This window comes from Microdochium trichocladiopsis (genome assembly GCF_020744255.1).
Source record: "Microdochium trichocladiopsis strain MPI-CAGE-CH-0230 chromosome Unknown B0I36scaffold_14, whole genome shotgun sequence".
Taxonomy (NCBI): Eukaryota; Fungi; Ascomycota; class Sordariomycetes; order Xylariales; family Microdochiaceae; genus Microdochium; species Microdochium trichocladiopsis.
This window is the reverse complement of record NW_025763557.1, coordinates 525,333-543,610: the sequence shown is the minus strand read 5'-3', so window position 1 is coordinate 543,610 and position 18,278 is coordinate 525,333. Positions and strand designations below refer to the sequence as shown.

General features: G+C 53.3%; 5 protein-coding genes across 5 annotated transcripts; 2 read left to right on the top strand and 3 right to left on the bottom strand.

The window, feature by feature from the left end:
- Nucleotides 1–1,152: 1,152 nt before the first annotated feature.
- Nucleotides 1,153–5,411, bottom strand: B0I36DRAFT_355967 (uncharacterized protein; the record flags this gene model as incomplete). Its single annotated transcript, XM_046157508.1, has 4 exons — nt 1,153–1,530; nt 1,837–2,123; nt 2,397–4,121; nt 4,763–5,411. 4 exons carry the CDS (start codon nt 5,409–5,411, stop codon nt 1,153–1,155), a joined length of 3,039 nt encoding a protein of 1,012 aa, XP_046004836.1.
- Nucleotides 5,412–6,682: 1,271 nt separating this feature from the next.
- On the top strand, nt 6,683–7,629 carry B0I36DRAFT_399195 (uncharacterized protein; the record flags this gene model as incomplete). The annotated part of the gene is made up of 2 exons (XM_046161634.1): nt 6,683–6,748; nt 6,823–7,629. 2 exons carry the CDS (start codon nt 6,683–6,685, stop codon nt 7,423–7,425), a joined length of 669 nt encoding a protein of 222 aa, XP_046004835.1. The 3' UTR covers nt 7,426–7,629.
- Nucleotides 7,630–9,438: 1,809 nt separating this feature from the next.
- Nucleotides 9,439–13,890, bottom strand: B0I36DRAFT_256305 (ABC-2 type transporter-domain-containing protein; the record flags this gene model as incomplete). The annotated part of the gene is made up of 4 exons (XM_046150926.1): nt 9,439–10,224; nt 10,282–12,959; nt 13,033–13,428; nt 13,500–13,890. The coding sequence occupies 4 exons, from the start codon at nt 13,888–13,890 to the stop codon at nt 9,439–9,441; spliced, it is 4,251 nt and encodes a 1,416-aa protein (XP_046004834.1).
- Nucleotides 13,891–16,180: 2,290 nt separating this feature from the next.
- Nucleotides 16,181–16,402, top strand: B0I36DRAFT_209331 (uncharacterized protein; the record flags this gene model as incomplete). Its single annotated transcript, XM_046148884.1, has 1 exon — nt 16,181–16,402. A coding segment is annotated over one exon (222 nt), but the record flags the coding sequence as incomplete, so codon positions are not given.
- Nucleotides 16,403–17,684: 1,282 nt separating this feature from the next.
- Nucleotides 17,685–18,275, bottom strand: B0I36DRAFT_378322 (uncharacterized protein; the record flags this gene model as incomplete). Its single annotated transcript, XM_046160662.1, has 1 exon — nt 17,685–18,275. One exon carries the CDS (start codon nt 18,273–18,275, stop codon nt 17,685–17,687), a length of 591 nt encoding a protein of 196 aa, XP_046004832.1.
- Nucleotides 18,276–18,278: the final 3 nt, after the last annotated feature.

Here is an 18,278-nt window from a genome sequence, read left to right as displayed (position 1 = left end):
AAATCCTGGCTGACGTCACTGTCTCTTAATAACCGTGTCGAGAACAGGTGCAAAACTGGGAGAGGTAGGTAAGTGATATTTAGGACAGCTTTAAGAATGCTCTGATCCTTCTCGGGGTAGATCATTGCTATGCAAGTTCTTTCCGAATCAGGACAGGCTGAGCAGCAGACTATGAGCCGATGATGGTTTTGATCGGGCTGCTTGAAGACCTCTTTCCTTTTTTTGCCCCTAGACAAGACGGGCTGGGCTGGGGGTTAAGGTTAGACCCCTGCTTGGGGCTGTCGTGGGTTAGCTGACTTTTGGCTGGCCGGAATGAACTCAACCTGGGGGTACCGGAATGAACTCAATGGCCCGTGCGCCCCACCCCCTTGCCCACCAGGAATGCGCGAAAGTGAGGGCTTCCCGGCGGAGAATGATGGTCAGGGCTTCCCTAGGATACTACTAGAAAGTGACGACCGGCTACGGAGCGGTCGTTACTTTCTAGTGCTGAGGATGTTACTAGAAAGCAACGACTACTCCATAGCCGGTCGTCGCTTTCTAATGCTGCCATGGATACTTATAGGGAGGAAGATTGATATATAATGTATTCTGTGGATCTACATTGTCTACACTACTCTAGTCCCGGGATATCTTCCCCCTCGAGGTCGCTCATGACCACCCAGTATTTCGCACGCTGCCTCACTCCGAAGCTCTGCAGCTTAACGCTGGTACATATATGCTCGGGCGTTAGATTTAACTGCGATGCATTGAAGTGCGTCGCTCTCCAGTGCGAACGTAAGACGCTGTAGCTTAGTGTAAGAAAGCGGCAACCCGTACAGCAGAACCCTTTTAAAATAGGTAAATAGCTCACTGGCAGAAAGCCATCTTCCGGGACGGGGATACTGTATGGGTCGGCAAGTGTTGGTTGGGAACAATTCCTGATGATTTGTTGTAGTGTTGTACCCTTGGTCCGGTGCTGGCGACGGAAATGTGAAGCAGCACCCTTGCCTGGCAGGATTCCCAGCCGACAGATAAGACAGACTGCGATGTTATAGTTCGGATCGATGTAAAGTAGATCCTCCACCCTTTGCAATTGCTCACTAATCCTCTCCCGTACTGTAGCTTCGGTCTCAACGTTCTCTTCATTTGTTTCCAACTCGTAGTCCAGCACGCCTAAGGAAACTGCCGTATCCGTGTGGGAAGTGCTAAACTCTCTGGCTGAGGACTATCCCGCTGTTCGTCCATGAGCGGGTGGAGCGTCGTGTACGATGAACGAGCGGCAGGAGGCATTCGTCGACTTGGCTGACGTAAGAACTCATGCCAGCGAAACGACGCCCACTCATAGATACGTAATAGGGCTGGCTGGAGTTGCGTGGGGAAAGCCCCATCGAGTCCGTATGTATTCGCGCGCTGCATAGGGCGATGGCTGCTCTGCCAGGCAAAGACGGCATTGATGCTCGCGTCTGGACTTATGTCATCGTACCGGTTAAATGGCGTGGCGATTTCCGCGACGTGCTTCTCCGTTATTCCAATAACAAGTTGTCGGTACAGCTGAGGGGTCACACAAGTATCCCAGCATATGGATGTCGCCTTCCTGAAGATAGCTGAAAGTTTCGACGCGTCCCAAGGCCTTAGACCATCAATATATGAGGTAAAGAGTAGAGGCGACGAGACTATGCGCTCCGCTGATGATCTCTGCATGAAGGCCGGCTCTTGTCTCGGTCTTGTAACGAAGGGACGGATGTACGCCAAATATCGGAACACAACTCGGCCGACTCGGAGAGGAAGGAAGCGCGCAACGTTGAATTCCCGATTGGTTGAACGTTTAGCTTTGTGATGCCGTGTAAGCGTCATTACCGAGCCGTTGTAGATGTATAAACCGCGTTCACCAAGTGCGCTGTTCTGGTATGTGAGACTAAAAAGCTCTGGTGATCGCCCAGTCTGGCCGCCTATCGTGTGGATGCAGCCTGCAAGGGATTCCAACAGCCTCTCTGCCTTCCTTTGGTATCGTAAGACTGCGCTTGCTTTCCATATGCCGCTCGTCTCGTCGAACAGCCCAGAAGCAGGAACACAAGCCTGCTTGAACAGCTGAACGTAGGCATGGGTCAGCTTATTATAGGGATGGCTGACGAAACTGAACCCATCTATAGTGTTAACTAGGTCGTCCTTGACCTTCGCGAGATCAACGTCCACCCGTAAACCAAGCATAAGCTCCTCGCAGAGCTCCTCTGCAAGCTTAATGAAGTATGCTGACAGCTGTCGGAAGGCGCCCATAGAGATAGTGAAGGAGTCTCGGTACGACACAGTCTGTAAATCGTCACTCCAGTAAAGGAAATAGGATGGGGTGTCTGTTCTAGCTATCACTCTCCTGTAGTCACGGAGGCTCAACATCTCGGGTAGGGGGGTCATTGACTTACTTAGCATAAACCTATGTCGTACGGAATCAAGCCGCTCAAATTGCCGGTATCGCGGACGCTGAGGAATTCCGATGTGATCGTATGATTCGAGAGGGAGGGCATACTCCAGGAAGAGAAGCCGCTGCACATAGATTAAGGCTGAGAGGGTCGGAGTATACAGCCTTGCCGTTCGAAACCCTTGGCTATCGGATTTAATGCCGAGAATACTACTGAAGTAGACGAGATGTGTTGAGTTGGGATGGCCGTCGATGAAGTCCTCGGTGCAGAAAGTGATCGCTAGCTTGAAGAGTAATTCGAGAAGTCGGCCTAGTGGTGGTTCGAAGAAGCTGGCCTGATGCTTAGGGATACTAGTGTTTTGGACACTATCCCCTGTTTCGCTCTGTCCGTCGCTGAAATCCGAGTCGCTCAAGTCCTCGTCAAAATAGTCGCTCTCATCTTCGTCCTCGTCAATATCTTGACTACTCCTCGTACTCGCCCGTTCGAAATCAATCTTGGCGGCTTGCTGATAGGTAGTAAATGACCGTTTTCTCGATTGTGGTTTAGCCGAGGAGAGGTTTGACGTGTTATGTTTCTGTTCTCTTTTATATTCTGGATGCTGGCTGGTTTTTGTTGCAGACCGCTCCATCGTAGGGGTTAACCGTGGCTGACAAGCCGGTTTCCCGGCTAGAATCCATCGAAGAAGCTGTTCCCCACTCCAGGCTTCGTGGAACCAGATAGCTCGAAGTAGCTGCTGCTGTTCTGAGTCAAATCGGACGGAGAGAAGGTCGTGACGCTGAAAGTCTGGTAAGCGATAAACACGGAAGACGAAGGCTATGAAACGCTGGAAGACCCGCAGATATCTGCGTCGGCTAGACTTTGCTGATACTAGAGTGAATGGCTTTGGATATATCTTATCCGGGTGAAGGCTCCGGAACCAGCAGAGAACCGAGCAGGACGTTCCGCGGGCTGTCTCCTCACAGCGAGAGAGTATCCAGTCGGCCATAGTAATGAGCCCAGATATCTTCACCTCATCTCCTCGTGTGCTGATGTATGGAGCGGTCGCAGGATGGAGCCCCTTTCCAAGGTGCAGGAGCCTAGTAGGCGGGTTCGAAGGTGTAGCTGTGAGGGCTACTAGTACTGCACAGTTGGCGCCCTCGAAGATCTGAGGCCATCCCGTCCGGTCAAGCCATGGCTTGCTCTGAGAGATAGCAGTCCGTTTATCATGCGGGTCTTTCCTTGCTATGTCGAAGTCCGAGACAATAGGCCTTCTAGGCGCCTTGGGAGAATGCCGTTCGGGTTCACGGCCGGGCACTGGCCGGACTGTACTCCCATCTGCACCAGTAACGGTCCAATATCGTCGATCAGGCCCGCCCGCCCAAGACTGTAGGTAAACGTCGTCGTAGAGCAGGCCGATTCGCGGCCGGGTCGCGGTTTCCCCGTCGAGGTGGTTGTGAGAGAGGTGCCTTGTAAGCTCGTGGAAGCTAGTCGTGAAGAAGACGCACTTGCGGCAGCTGAAGCCATCATAGATCTGGAGATCCGGATGTGGCTTGGAACCACAGGGAGGTAGAACCGCATCTGTAGGCCTGCGGAAGCCTTGAGGGTAGTTGTCGCGTATACGCTCTGTAAGTCCTAATCGGTCGGCTAGCGGAACGCTGTGCTTGTTCCAGCGATGTGCAGTAACCTGGGCTCCATGTGGTGAGATGGCGTGTCGGCACTCGGGTCTACGGCAGATCAGAACCTGGTACTCTAGATCGGCGTAAAGTTGTAGGTAGGTAAAGACCTGGTCGGGACTATTATCGCATTCCGGCCTCGTCGCTGATCGAATTGGCGATTGGTTCCGCATCGTCGTACTGTAGGTCGTCTTCTAGTGCCGGCATTGTGGACTGTCGGTGGGTCGTATCTGGGGAAGAAAGACAGTAAATTTGGGGTTAAAAGTGGACTCAAATCCGCTGGGGAAAGGGGCTGGAATGAGGTGGATCTCCTACGTGCACAAACCTTTCGTAGGATATGACATGTCCTACGTGGGAATGAGAAGGACGTTGAGGTGTGCACGGTCGACACTGCATATGTGGGGCATATTAGACCCTGGAAGTTGACTCAATTACGGGGTGGAATAAGACAGTAGGAAGACAGTTCTTGCGCTCGCACATTTCGATCAATGCGGGGATGTCCTTTGCAGCCGAAAGACGTGCTCAGCACTCTCGTTCCAAAAGCCTTGTGGCCTATCATAACTTTTTCTGGGAAGCGTTTCGTTGCGAGTCCTTCTGGTCCTTTCCATCGTATTGGGACGGAGGGAAAGTACTCCCGGTGTACCATTATCAGAGAAATGCTCCGCAAAATGTGGAGAAGTACATAGGCACTCGACGCCTGATGGTTCTCATGCCTACGATAGTTGGATTCCGAAAACCGGAAGGCACCGGGCAGAGATGCATCAAATTGCTGAAGCCGTCGATTGAGCTTGTAGAAAGCCGTCCGCGAATCCCAGGGTGGGTGTTTTTCTGTCAGGCGGCCACCATCCGAACTATACCGGGAGATGTCCCCACAAATGTCGACCAGATGGATAAACCTGCTCAGTATACTGTCGTCATTGGTTTGGCGGGGCTCTTCTTGCTCGCAACTACGCGAGGGCAGCATTCCCGTGTTAAGCTCGATCTCTAGGTCAAACTTATCCTCGGAGCAGGGCAGTTGAATGCAGAGGTCCTCACGTTGAATCATGGTGACCCTGCCTTTCCCACACGCAAGCATGCGGTCCAGCATAAAGCAGCCAAACATAGTGCGCCGCATAATTTCACGTTCGAGAATCAAGTGCGGTTCCCGGGAAGGATCTTGGCCGGCACGTGCGTTTGCTGACCCGGTCGGCTCATCCACGAGGCTCAGCTTCAAGAACTGAGCCAGTCTGATGGCACCACCGATGGACATCCAGGCTCCAAGGGCCCCTGGTTGTGGTCCTGTCTGCCCCCATTCATAAAGCCCAAGCATGAGCATAGCCTGTACCCGCTCAATAGCAGCGGTCTCCGGGGTTGAGCCGAGGGTCATAGTCAGGATTTTCGCGTAGTAATCGGAAGCGATAGAAGGTTCGACTTGTGTTGCATGGGCCGTGACCGCACATTTCCTGGCTGACTATCTGTGACATTTGCCACATATTTGACCAGGTCTGCATGGAATCGCGCTGTCAAGCGAGAACTCCGAGAAGTACCAAGTTGAATTCCGGAGTAACTTCGGTTACGCCGGGTAACCTAGATGAACTTTATACAATAGGCGTACACATGTTTGAAGTAGTTGATAAATTCAGCGTTAAAGTCGGGTCTATGTCACATCTGACTGAACTCTCGTCATCTCTGCAACTGAGATGAAGTACGTCTACTACGCTTCCAGTCCTTCTCCGAACGTGAACACATTTATTGGGGCCCGGGAATCGTGATGGCCCCAATCTGGGCAAGCATCCCAAAGATATCCGGAAGCCCGCGCTCCTCAACAACCTTGCCGTCAGCAAATCTGTAGATGTTGAAGGCCTGCGAGGTGATCTGCTTGCCCGACGTCGGGGTACCTAGGAAATCCCCCTGATGTGTGCCCGTGATGCTGAAACGCGCGACAACCGAACTCATCCCCGCATGCGGAGAAGTGTGCGGAGTACTGGGGCTGTTTTCTCCACATCTGGGGCAGTCGGCCTCGAGAGTTCGGGCCGGCGGTTCGCGCCCTCGGCCGAACGCCCCCTTGCTTGGTCTTCCGCGCCGTGCATCTCTTAAATCTCTTAATAGCAGCTCTTGCTGTCTGGTTCCCCTAGTGGTGGTGGTGCATCAAGGAGTGCGAGCCGAACTTGCCAAGCCCCTGCGCATCCACTACTCGTCAAAAATGGTGCCACATCCAGTTCCAGTCCCTCCGGGTTGCCCCTTCACCTTGGCGCACATACCCTGTGGCATTTTCAGCAAGGTGGACAATGTTCGTCTGCCTACCCGTTTAAAACCTGACTGGTCCTTATCAAGGACAATGCATGGCCTCTGAAACAAGTACTGACTCTGACAGGCCGAGAGACGGGTTGGCGCAGCCATAGGAGACCATGTGGTGGATATTTCTGTTCTCGAGCAGTCATCCTTCCTGGACGATATAGGCCTGCACCACCTTATAACGGACTTGCGCAACAGCCCCATCGGCCGCCACGACGACCTTGGTGGGATTGCCGCGTTGCCAGCACAGGCAAGTTCCAATTGCGACATGGTCTACAGTCCTGGCTCGGCAATAGTGCATCACCACTATTCGCCGATGCCTCCCTGAACGAGCGTGCATTTGTGTCTCGAGCGGCTGCCACGATGCATCGTCCCTTCAACATTTCAAATTTTACCGATTTCATGTGCGCCGATGTGCATGTCGACAATGTGGGTGGAGATCAACAACCCCTGATTATACCAATAGTATAGACTTTGGCGCGTAATGCTGACTCAGGACGCAGTGCAGCAGGCTTGCCGGAGCAGCGACACCACCGAGTCACTATGCCATGCCCTTGGGTTACAACGGCAGAGCCTCGTCAGTCGTGATAGACGGCGAGCCGGTCCACCGCCCACACGGGATGGTGCGAGATCCGCAAACCTCCTCGATATCGTTCCAGCAGAGCCAGAGGGTGGACTTTGAGTCCGAGATTGGCCTCTTCGTCTCGCAGCCGCTCCCCCGTGGCAGAACCATCAGCGCCGACGAGGCCAGCGACTATATATTTGGCATCGTCTTGCTCAACGACTGGTCTGCCAGAGACGTCCAGTTCGCCGAGATGACACCCCTCGGTCCCTTCAACGGCAAGGCATTTGCCACAAGCATCTCGCCGTGGGTGACTACCCTCGACACCCTCCAAGGGTCTAAGTGTGCGTCTCCTGCAGTCGACCTTCGCAAGGAAGGGTCGACAGGCGCGGCGCACTTGAGGCACAGCGACGAAAAGTCCACGTGGGATCTGGAGTTTGAGGTATCGGTCTCCAGTAAGTGCAAATCGGTCTCGGGGAAAACCCACAAGGCAAGGGCATGCCAGGCATTGATCCATGCTGTGGCCTTAGTGGAGAAGATTTAGGCGTGCTAGCAAGATGCAAACCTCTACATGGAGATACCTGCTCAGGTCGATACGATTTCGCCATGCTGGAAATGGACCCGAACTGTGACAGCTCATGAGCAGGACGACGTACGCTGTTGAAGTCTGCCTCCGAATCACGCTCCACAATCTTGTCAGCAATTTTGCAGAGCTTTATGTACTCAAAGTCCATAGGTTCATACGGTATGGGTAAGCATACTTGTATATCATATAGCTAAACAAATGCTTGAGACCATGACCTTGCGTATCTCAGTTCGAGAGGGTTTCCGACTAGATCATGAGTTTATTTCTTTTTGCCACATCGCCGAGCTAGCACTGACTGAGGAGCGAGCGTTTCAGACCACATAACCCATTACCCTTCGAGCGACCACTTGTGGATCCAATACCCAATGCTCTTTCAACTAGTTAATAAATAAAGTGGCATTCAGCCCCCAACTAATGGTTTTGTTCGTGAGTAAAGTGGGCCGGCAGCTGACTTTATCCGAGCCTCCAAATATGAGGCCCTTATAAGCTCCAACCAATCTTGCTTGAAGTCGGTCAGCAGCAAGCCTAAGGACGGGATAACTACAATAGCCAGGACAAACCTAGGTCAATCTCTGCTAGTATTTTGTTTGATGACGGTGGTCTACAACCGCAACTATATTCCGCTCTTTCCTTTGTGGAATTAGCGACGTAGCAGGGACCGCAAGAATTATGAAATCCGTGGCCAGGGTCACTACAACACGTTAGTACTCAAGCAATATATTCAGTATTACACCTACTCATCGTATGGCCTTAATGATCCATTAAAGTTAGCAATACAAAGAGAGAGATCCAGCATCGACCAGTGTTTAACTTTGTTATCATCAGGGCAAAGCGCGACAATTTTGTAGTACTCTGTCGATATTGTTCCCCAAGAATCACAAGCTCGTTGGAAATCCCTGGGCCGCCAATCGCTTGGCGGGTCGGGTATTGCGACCTCAAGGCGAGGCAGCACAGAATAGCCAGAACGTTTGATACGAGTGTAGCTAATACTAGATGCTTCAGAAGTGTAATCATTGCTTAGGTTTCGTACTGTAGATTAACAACGTTGAGAGACGTATGAATCTCAGGGTGGCAGGAATTTGCACTTAAGGTGTACACAGGGCACATATTTGGGCCATGTAAGAACCTAGAATTGTGCCCTGTTGCATGAAGCCAATGATAAGTGGCAAACCTGACATGGTCGAGCTATGGTCCAGTTCTTAGGCCACATTCAGGCGCACGCTGTGGCTCTTGTCGTGGCGGCACCGCGCGCACAGTGGTGTTCGGATTATTCAGTAACGCTCTCAGACATGATCAATGTGAACAAACAAAGAAATTTTGACCGTTGGTCCTTGAGAACGAAGTGGCCAGCGCCTCGGCAGACACCTCTGACCTTCCCGGTCTGTCCACCGATCGACGGTCGCCTTTCCCGATGTGCCTGCGTTTCGACATCATTCTCCAGCTTCCGCGAATCGTCACTTGGACACATCGTCCTCGTGGCGGGTTTTGTGGTGGTTGAGGTCGCGGGCCGAGTCTGATGCCAAACGAGCCGCAGTGGCCCACGTCATACGCGTTGGGCAGGCTCCCGTGCTGGAAGGCGTAGTGCTGCTATAGTGACGCGACGGTGCTAAGGCCGACACCGGGGCCCACGACAAAGCGTGATTGCGACTGCGCTGGTAGACCAAGGAGGCACTAGCAACGATCGGAGCGAGGGCGGCAGGCCCAGGGCGGGCAGCTGCGCCGGGGTGATACACATGCGATAGGGTGAATGTTCAACTGCTTCGAAATCGCAAGTATGGGAATTTTCAGCAAACTCCAACGATGTGCCAGGCTGCCATATGTACACCGTTATCCGGTTTCTCGAATCGTCTTCATTTGTACCATACTCGCTACGATTGATCCTCGTGCGAGTACGTGCTTTTTCTCCATTTCCTCATAATGAGCTATGGGACTTCTCCAAGCCTCTTTGGATCTCCCAGAGCACAATTTAGCTCATAATGTTCCATCCCGGCGCCTCGCGAGCCCGTGAGCCTTCGCTACCCACTTTCCCCACTGCTGAACCCTAAATAGGTAGTAGAAGCCAAATGTGCAAGCAATGTTGAACGAAATGTAGGCGAAACCAATCAGCCAGTCCGCCCACACCTGTGCGTAGTACATGTTGGATCTCGCCAGAACCTGGTTAGCAGACGAGAGTGGACAGTACGTGCAGTTGCTAGTGGCCTCCGGGTTGAGCAGCCTCCCTGGAGCGCCGCCGGCGAGATAGGCTTCCAAGTACATCCCGCATGTCAGGCCAGCCGGGGGCTGGAAGACCGCCAGCTCCGAGATGGAGCACTCGACCGGGTTGTCCCATAGCCCGGCAACGGCGACCCCGCGGACAAAGTAGGTTATCGGTGATACATAGTACATAAAGATCCAGAAGTCGGGCAGAGCTGCGGGCGGCTGGAAGACACCGGCAAAGAGGACCATCATTGAGAAGAGGATAGTGGCGATACGGCCTGCAGTCACCGTGTCGGGAAGCGACGCGATCAGCATGTGGGCAAAGGTCCCGGCAAAGATGAAGAAGTAAACGAAAAAAAGGAGCGTGAGGCCCTGCTCCTCCGCGCTGCGAATACCGAATACTGTGTAGTTGACAATGGCAAAACTCGTGATTCCGATGACAATGTGGAGCGGTATCTCGATCAGGATGTTGACAAGGATAAAGACGGCCCAGGAGTATACCCGCGAGTACCGCTCCCTGCCCTCATACAGGTTCCTCTGGATCAGGAACTGTGGCATGATCTGTATGTCTGTCAATTCTGGTTCTTCCTGCCTCCGCGGCCTTTCTCTCATGCTGACCTGCTGTGCCAAACTGCTCAAGATGGGAGAGAACAGAATAATGGCGAAGATGGCATTCTGAACGCCCAGGATGGAAGATCCGGGTTGAAAGAACGAGAACCCTATAAGTAGGGACCCTAGTGTGCTCAGCGCAACCTTACTCCTAATGTAGGCTGGGCATCGCCAGTAGTGGCGGGTAAGCCGTAGGCAGAGCTGCGACATCTGCGTCCATAGAGATACCGCGGATGGATGGCGGCCGTGTTGTGAGTCGGCCTGGATACGCTCCGGCTGCCTGTTTTGTACTACATTTATCCGTCTAGCAAGCTGGTCTGAAACTTCCATGGCATGTGGCGACTCCTTCCAGACGTGCGGCCAGCGTTTCGCCTCGGTGTGGTTTTGGCTCCCGCTGCTCCCGATAACTTCCAGCACATACTCAGCCGGGTTCTCCGCCGTGCGGCATATTCGAGCCTTGTGGCTCTGGAAATATTGCACCAGCGTTCGTGCGTCCTCCCCAATCTCTCCAAAGTAGACCGCCCTGCCGCCTCGTGTGAGCAGTAGGAGCCGATCGAAATCACGGAACAGCATGGCGCTCGGCTGGTGGATCGTGCAGATGACGGCTAGGCCGTTGTTGGCGAGGCGCCGGAGCAATGCCATTATGGACAGTGCCGACTGGCTGTCGAGGCCCGACGTCGGTTCGTCGAGTAGCAGGAGTCTTGGGTTGGCAACGAGCTCAACGCCAATGCTCAGAAACTTCCGCTGTACGCCACTGAGACCATTTCCGGGACGACCTACGATGTTGTCACTGAACGCTTCCATGCCCAGGAGTCGGATGACGTCTTCCACTGTGTAGTTCTGTTGACCGCTCTGTGCAGATGTCGACTCGCGCTGGCGGAGGCAGGCTGAGAACTGTAACGCCTCGCGCACAGTAGATGTCTCAAGATGAATGTCCTGCTGTTGTACGTAGCCGAATGTCCCGCTTGCCGACGCCGAGATAGGCTTCCCATCGAGGAAAAGCTCGCCAGACGATACACCGCCTCGCAGCCTCTGCGCCAGAGCGTCCAGTAGCGTTGTCTTGCCAGCCCCCGAGACGCCCATGAGCGCCGTTATGGTGCCGATATCAGCCCACCCGGAAACGTTGTTGAGTAGTTGTCGAGGTTCGCCCTTGATGGTAACGCTATAGCTTATACCCTTCCAGGCGAGTTTTGGTCGAGGTTCCGTGAGTAGGAAGGCGTTGGCGGGTCGTGATGGATGGAATGATACATCTGCTTGTGAGCCGACCAGGGTAAGAGCCTCCGGGTCCTGCCTGGATTTACCTTTGCCTACCGTATCGGATGATGCGTCCGAAACAAGGTCGCTATGAGATTTGAGACTCTTGGCCGGGGTGGCAGCCCCTAATTTGAGGTCCATGGCAAGGAGATGTAGCGCAAGGAAAAACACTAAGAACCCGAGTAGGATTCCGAGGTTACGCCAAAGGTGGGAGTATGCGTAGCCATAACTCGCCTCGAACCAAGCGTCGCCCAAGATATAAGTCTCTCCTGCGACTGCTCCAGGAATCGGACAAATGAAGGTCTGGCCTGTTTGACCTGGATAAGAGGGTATAAAACTGTCGCATGGGTAGTATACTCCGTGCGCCTGGTTCACTAAGAGCGCCTCGAAGGCGTATGCTAGTGGGTTGATGTAGGAGAACCATTTGAACCAAGGATGCATGTACTGGCTCGGGAGAACGAACCCAGTGTAGATGACTAAAGCAAGGATGAGAAAGCCAGAGATAGCCATTGCTTGGGCTAGCGTTGACGTGACCGTAGCGACGGTCTTAAAGACAAGGGACATGGCTAACGTGGACACGAAGACGAAGAGGAAGAAGGTGAAAAACTGAGCCGGTGTGGGGGCTAGGCCAGACAGGAAATAGAGGAATAGGTTGAAACATGTTGCCACAACAAGCTTGACAGGAATATCTATCAAGATTCTGGCTAGGGCGTCGGCCGACGGTCGGTACAGAGAAAACGACACGTGTTTTTGGATAATCGGCCGATGTTGGTAGAGATTGTGCATGTCTGTTACAGCCATCAAGGCGTTCAGCAGAACCGCGAAGAACAGGACAGAGCCGTATGCGAAGAAAGCACTTGTCGAGGCAGGGGTGCCGTAGAAAATGGATCCAACAATCAGAGCGATAACGATCTGACCGACCAGAGCCGTCAGCGTCGAGGCCTTCGAGTTCCACAGCTGCTGGTATGATCGCCTCATGCAAAGCCACGTCTGCATCGGGAAGGATATCGTCTCAGGCGCTCGGGAACGCATGTACTTCATCTTCTGGAGTTTGCGAGATTCTTGAAACTCCGCGAGTGACTGGTCCGCCCGATTCCGGAACTCTCCGAGTAGCGCTTCAATCTCTGCCATCAGCTCGACAAAGTACGGGGACTCTCTCCAGTACTTTTCAAAATCTTCTGCAGTTCTCGGAATTCGCTCCTCGAAGCCATGCCTAGTCGCTCTATGAGCGGGGCTGGTTACCCCAACAATGAAATCTGCCGTTGTTTGCCTGGCATGGCGGCGCCAGCCCATTTTTTCAAAGTATTCAGCGGCGGCAGCGCCACGGCCAAAGAAGATCTCCCGTCCCTCATAAAGCACAAGAACCTTGTCAAAAAGGTCATATATGGCCTGAGAAGCTTGGGAGAGGGCCACTGCGTTTGACGATTGTGTCACTGGGCAAGCGTCAGAAGACTCAGAACTGATGACGGTTGTTCCTCTCGTTCGACAAAATGCAGCCATGCTTACGCTGTGAAAGCACCGCTAGGCTTCTCACGTACTTCAAAGAAGTATCAGCGTCTAGCCCGCGAGTCGGATTATCCCAAGACGAGACGGCAGCTCCAAAGAGGGCGATTTCCGCAATCGACACCCTTTTCCTCTCGCCCCCTGATACTCCACGGACGTAATCGTTACCAACGATAGTGTTATACGTGTGTTTGATCCCGAATACAGTCATGACGACATCGACCAGGTGCTTGATTCGGTCGCTTCTGGAAACCCCCGGCAGACGGAGACGTGGTGTGCGTGCAGCGGCCGCGAATTCCAATGTCTGTCCCACAGTCAGGTAGGGGAAATGCTCGTCTAACTCCTGGTTGTAAACTAGCTCTCCCCTGAATTGGTTGATCATTATATCAACAGGGATACCTTGAGCTCCGTTCATTAATTATGAATCTTCGAGTGGCCAAAAAGGCCTGAAGATGGGGTCTCTTGCTCACCACTGTATATGAGAGTTGAGCCACCTCCTAGCTGCAAGCCATCCAATTTTCCAACAATGGCTTTGAGAAACGTTGAACAGCCACTGCCAGGCCGGCCCAGGACAAGCAGCAACTCTCCCTTTTCTAAGACACCGATGAATCCCTGGATGATGGGCAAGGACTTAGTTTCCTTGCGTCGATGGAATTGCTGAAGCATCTTCGACATTGCACCCCTTGCTGTCCTTCGCTGTCTATTGAGCTGGCCATAGCCATGGACGCTGAGGTCCTTGAACAAAACCCCGGATCGAGGTGGGGCAGGAATACCCATTTCTGTTCTCAGATTAATAATGTTGCGGGTCCATCGCTCAAAGTCGAAATTCGGGTCTGACGGGTCGAAGGAAGAACCAGACATCGCCCTCGTTAAAACTGGCGGATTGGGCGTCGTTTGATCGCCATCCTCGTTGGAGACCACATGTTCCTCGGTCCTCGCGAACGCCACACTCTTTGGCGCATCTTCAAGGGGGCTACTCATGGTTGACAATTGTATGTGTTCCTGAATTGCGCAACGTGACAGGAATTCGATCTCTGGCTTTTTCGGCTTTTCCAAAAGGTACCAGCCCTGCAAAGGGGTTGAAGGGTTCATACAGCACAGGATGGTTCCGAAACACAAGGCTTGATACCGCTCAGAGGTCGTCCTGGATGTAAAGTACTAAGGATACCCGCCGAGGGAAAGGCAGGAAACAGGATTCGGCGACTCCAGCCGTGGCGAGACGCCACCGATGTGCAAAGTAGTTTTGTTAGTGTCGCCTGCGTGACGGCTAGGCTCATACAGCGGGCTTGGTAGATGCTGTATGAGACCCGAGGCGATCAATCATATTACGCTAATTTGACCGAGCGTATTTAACGTTGCACAATCACGATTTTGCCCTCCCCTTCGTATTGCGTGCATGTGATATCTAGGCCATGTCCATCGCCAAGACACTTGCTGCCGTCCTGCAAAAATATTGGCTAAAAAGGCATAAGGTTGCACAACCAACCAATGAGTCATAAACTGTATTCTAGCTCTCCTCAAATTCAAATTCAATTCTCTCGGCCTAGATAACGCAAGCATGGAGGATAAAGGAGTGGAGCAAACGTCGAGCATCGAATGACCGCCTTAGCCACATCAGCCACATCGAATGATGTTCAGCTGACCCCGCCATTCTCGACTGACAGCCGATGCTCCCTCCGGCCTGAAGTAGCTTCGGATCCACCGCTTCCTACATAAGTAGTCCCACTGAATCGGACATTGCATTCCTGCAAAGCTGATTGGATATATCCAGCCTGGCCTGACAAAGAAGCGGATGCGAGTAGAACCCCACTGCGACCACTTGCCAGTTTCGGCAAGAAGCAAACTTACGCAGACCAGCCATACGCGCAATGCAATCTGCTTAATAAGCTCTTAGGGTGCATGGTCATAGATAACTGGTAAATCACTGTAGACCCTCTCGGTCTTGGCATACCAGTGCTCGACAAAGTTCTCGGCCTAAGCTAGGTACTGTACAATCTTGTCCTTGTCCATACGCCTGTGGCAACTCTCGGAGTTCAGCAGTGTATCGCCTTCCCAAGCTTGAAGCTGATGGTGCCACGTTGTAGCAACTAGCTCGAAAAACTTCCTCGCAGGGTCACCTAATGTTTCCACTCGTAATTAACGATGCCGTCCTTGACAGCTCCCTGAACCATTGATATCGCAATGTATTGCAATGGATGTGTCTTCTTATCCACGGCAAACACCGCGTCTTATGGTGGTGGCTACTTTGACACCCTTTTCGCCAATACAGGACCCGGATCGTGGCGCATCCGGAACACTGCGGCAGTAGCAGTCTCGATGGCCTTCTCCGTCGCGTGGTCCGTCTTTGGATGCCTGTGGCTGTCCGAGACCTAAGTCGGAGTGGCCGTGCCTCTTCGTTCGTGCTGCAGAAATGCTGTGTGAGGTACGGTGGTTCGTGGGCTCGTGATGGTCATGAAGCGCGGCCCTCGAGTCGGACCAGCCCACTGACCGACCCCGCTCGGGGGCCGTGAAGGCCTCTCTGATAGCACTCGTAGTCGTAATCGATATCTAGGTGTCCTTGACCCCGTCCTGATCGTAGATGTCTTCGTCCATATTTTACACAAGTAAAATGGAAAGAAAAGACAGAAGAGCGTTGCTTAGAGCCGAAGTAGATAAAGCCCTCAGTATCTTGCGAAGCATGGAGAGGGCAGACTATCTAACGACGATGTAGGGCGATTGATGGCACAGATTGTGGAGGCCTTGTCCGCCACTATAGAAGAGGTAGTTCCGGTTACAAAACCAGACACACGACACACCCCAGGTTTCACGGCGGAATGCAAATCCAAGTGCAAAGAGGTCAGTAGGATTCGAAGAATATGGCAGAAGACGAGATCAGAAGAGGACTGGGAAGCCCTACAGGAAAGCGCGCAGTGTGAAAGGCAAGCTTATTCCCAGAGCGCTCAGAGACACCCATCGCGAGAGAGTCGACAGCTGTCAGTCAAGGCGCCAAAGGGCCTTTGGGTCGCTTGCCAAGTGGGCGAGGACAGAGGGGCAGGCGCTGCCCAGCAGAGGGTTATCCCCACTATAGAAGGCCACGACACATACGACCCCGACAGGGACACTGAGAGCTTGCAATGCCCCCCCCCGCCCCCCCCCCCCCCCCCCCCAACCACATAAGGCACCAGGCCCGTCTGGAATACCGAATTATATTCTCCGGATCTCGATAGACCTGTTGATACCACTACTTCAACCGCTTTTCAACCACTTCCTCTTCAGGGGGATCTGTCCTTTCAAGGAGTCGGTCACTATTGTGCTCAAGAAACCTGACAAGGACGACTACGGAAAGGCTAAGGCATACAGACCTATTGCTTTGCTAGAGACACTACGGAAGGTCGAGCGCATCAGCTACTATGTCGAGCAATATAAACTGCTCCCTGATGACCACATTGGGGCCCGTAAGACCAGGTCTACAGAGCCCGCGATCCTCACACTCCTCGAACGAATATAGAGGGCTCATGCTCATGCGGATAAGGGCTGGTATATGGTGACGACCATGCTCATGCTCGACGCCTCGGGGCTTTCGACAACGTCCACCACAATCGTCTTATAGAGTGCCTAAGCCGAAGAAGGATACCGATACCCATAGTACTCTGGATCCGGGAGTGGCTCAAGGGCCGGAGGACCAGAATCCGGTCACCAGAAGGAGAGTCCGCTTGGATACTCCTGAAGTACGGTATCCCCCAAGGCTCGTCACTCTCACCCACCCTCTGGATCTTCTACAACGCGGACCTACTAGAGGAAATCATTGAAGGAGAGGACGACCTGGACGTAACTACAACGGCGTGGGTCGACGACACGGGTATCTTAATCGTGGGGCCGTCGGCAGCACCCAACGGTAGAGCCCTTGAGAGGATCCACGGGAAGGCAGAGAACTGGGCCTCGAGATACGGCTGCGTGTTTCGCCCCCGACAAGTACGAGATCATGCACTTCAGCACCCAGAGGTCTAAGCTGGGACAGACGGCCACGGCACCCCCAGCGCTGGATGTGTGCCTGCAGCTCCCAGGCGTGCCCCTCTTTCGGGACAAGAACAGTCAGCCGCGCAAGCTGGTGCTTGGCGTCCCTGAATTACGAACGCGCCATTTTGGGCACAACGTTGCGGCTGAAATACTTGACGTTCTTGATGCCTATGGAATCCGGGATAGAATTGGTTACTTCACTCTGGATAATGCAGAGAGCAACGATAAAGCTATGGAAGTAATTGGTGGCGAGCTTGGCTTTGGGGGATCGAAAAGGCGCGGCCGCTGCTTCGGCCACGCTCTTAACCTCTCTGCCAAGGCTCTGCTTTTTGGCCACTATGTTGAGACGTTCGAGGAGCAGTTGTCAGGTGCAGCAGCCTTGTCCGAGGCAGAGCACACGCTTTGGCGCCGCAAAGGACCCGTCGGAAAGTTACACAATCTAGTCATTGATGATAGAAGGTCGGATCAGCCTACTTATCTGCTGCGGAGTAAACAGCGTTCCGAATTCGACATGTCTTCGGATCCTAGGATCAGAGCGAGCAAGCCCATCGATTTGGTTATTGACAACGATACCCGGTGGCTTTCTCAACTGTATATGATCAGGCGCGCCATCACTCTTCGGCCCTACCTCGAACAGCTCTCTCTACCCTGCGCTCCTGCTAAACTTGCTTTGCACCGCATCGACGACAGAATCTGTCACTGAATTGGCAAGCAAAGCCGCATTGGGTACAATACCGAGCGTTTGACTCTAGAGCCGGCGCTGTGGAACTGATGCCTTGTGCATTCTTTGGCCTCCCATTCTGTGATGGAGACCCTGACAAGTATGCCGGCACCTGCGGAGAAGGGGCTCGCATGAGCTGCTCCGGCTGAAGGTTGGGCGCAGCGTTCGTAACTGGTATGTAGGGTTGTCCGGGCGTCGTCATCAAGAGCCCCCTGTCCTGTGTTTGAATTGGCATCGCTGGTTGGGTATTGTAAACCTGCTGCGGAGGTGGTGGCACAATCGCAGGGGCGCTCTGTTGAAGATTTTGGTTGTCTGTGGCTGCTTTCTTCATTGCTTCGTCGACGGCGCGCTGTGTTCGTCGTTCCTGTTCTACCTCTTGGCGCCTCAGCGCCTCGACCTCACGCTGTATCTCGACCTCACGCTGAGAGTCCATAACTGCCTGCTCCTGTACTTCGTGCCTGGCAGCTGACCTGGACGCACCGACGAGTACGGCGGTCCCGAGAATGGGTCTGCGGCGGCGCTGGGACATTGC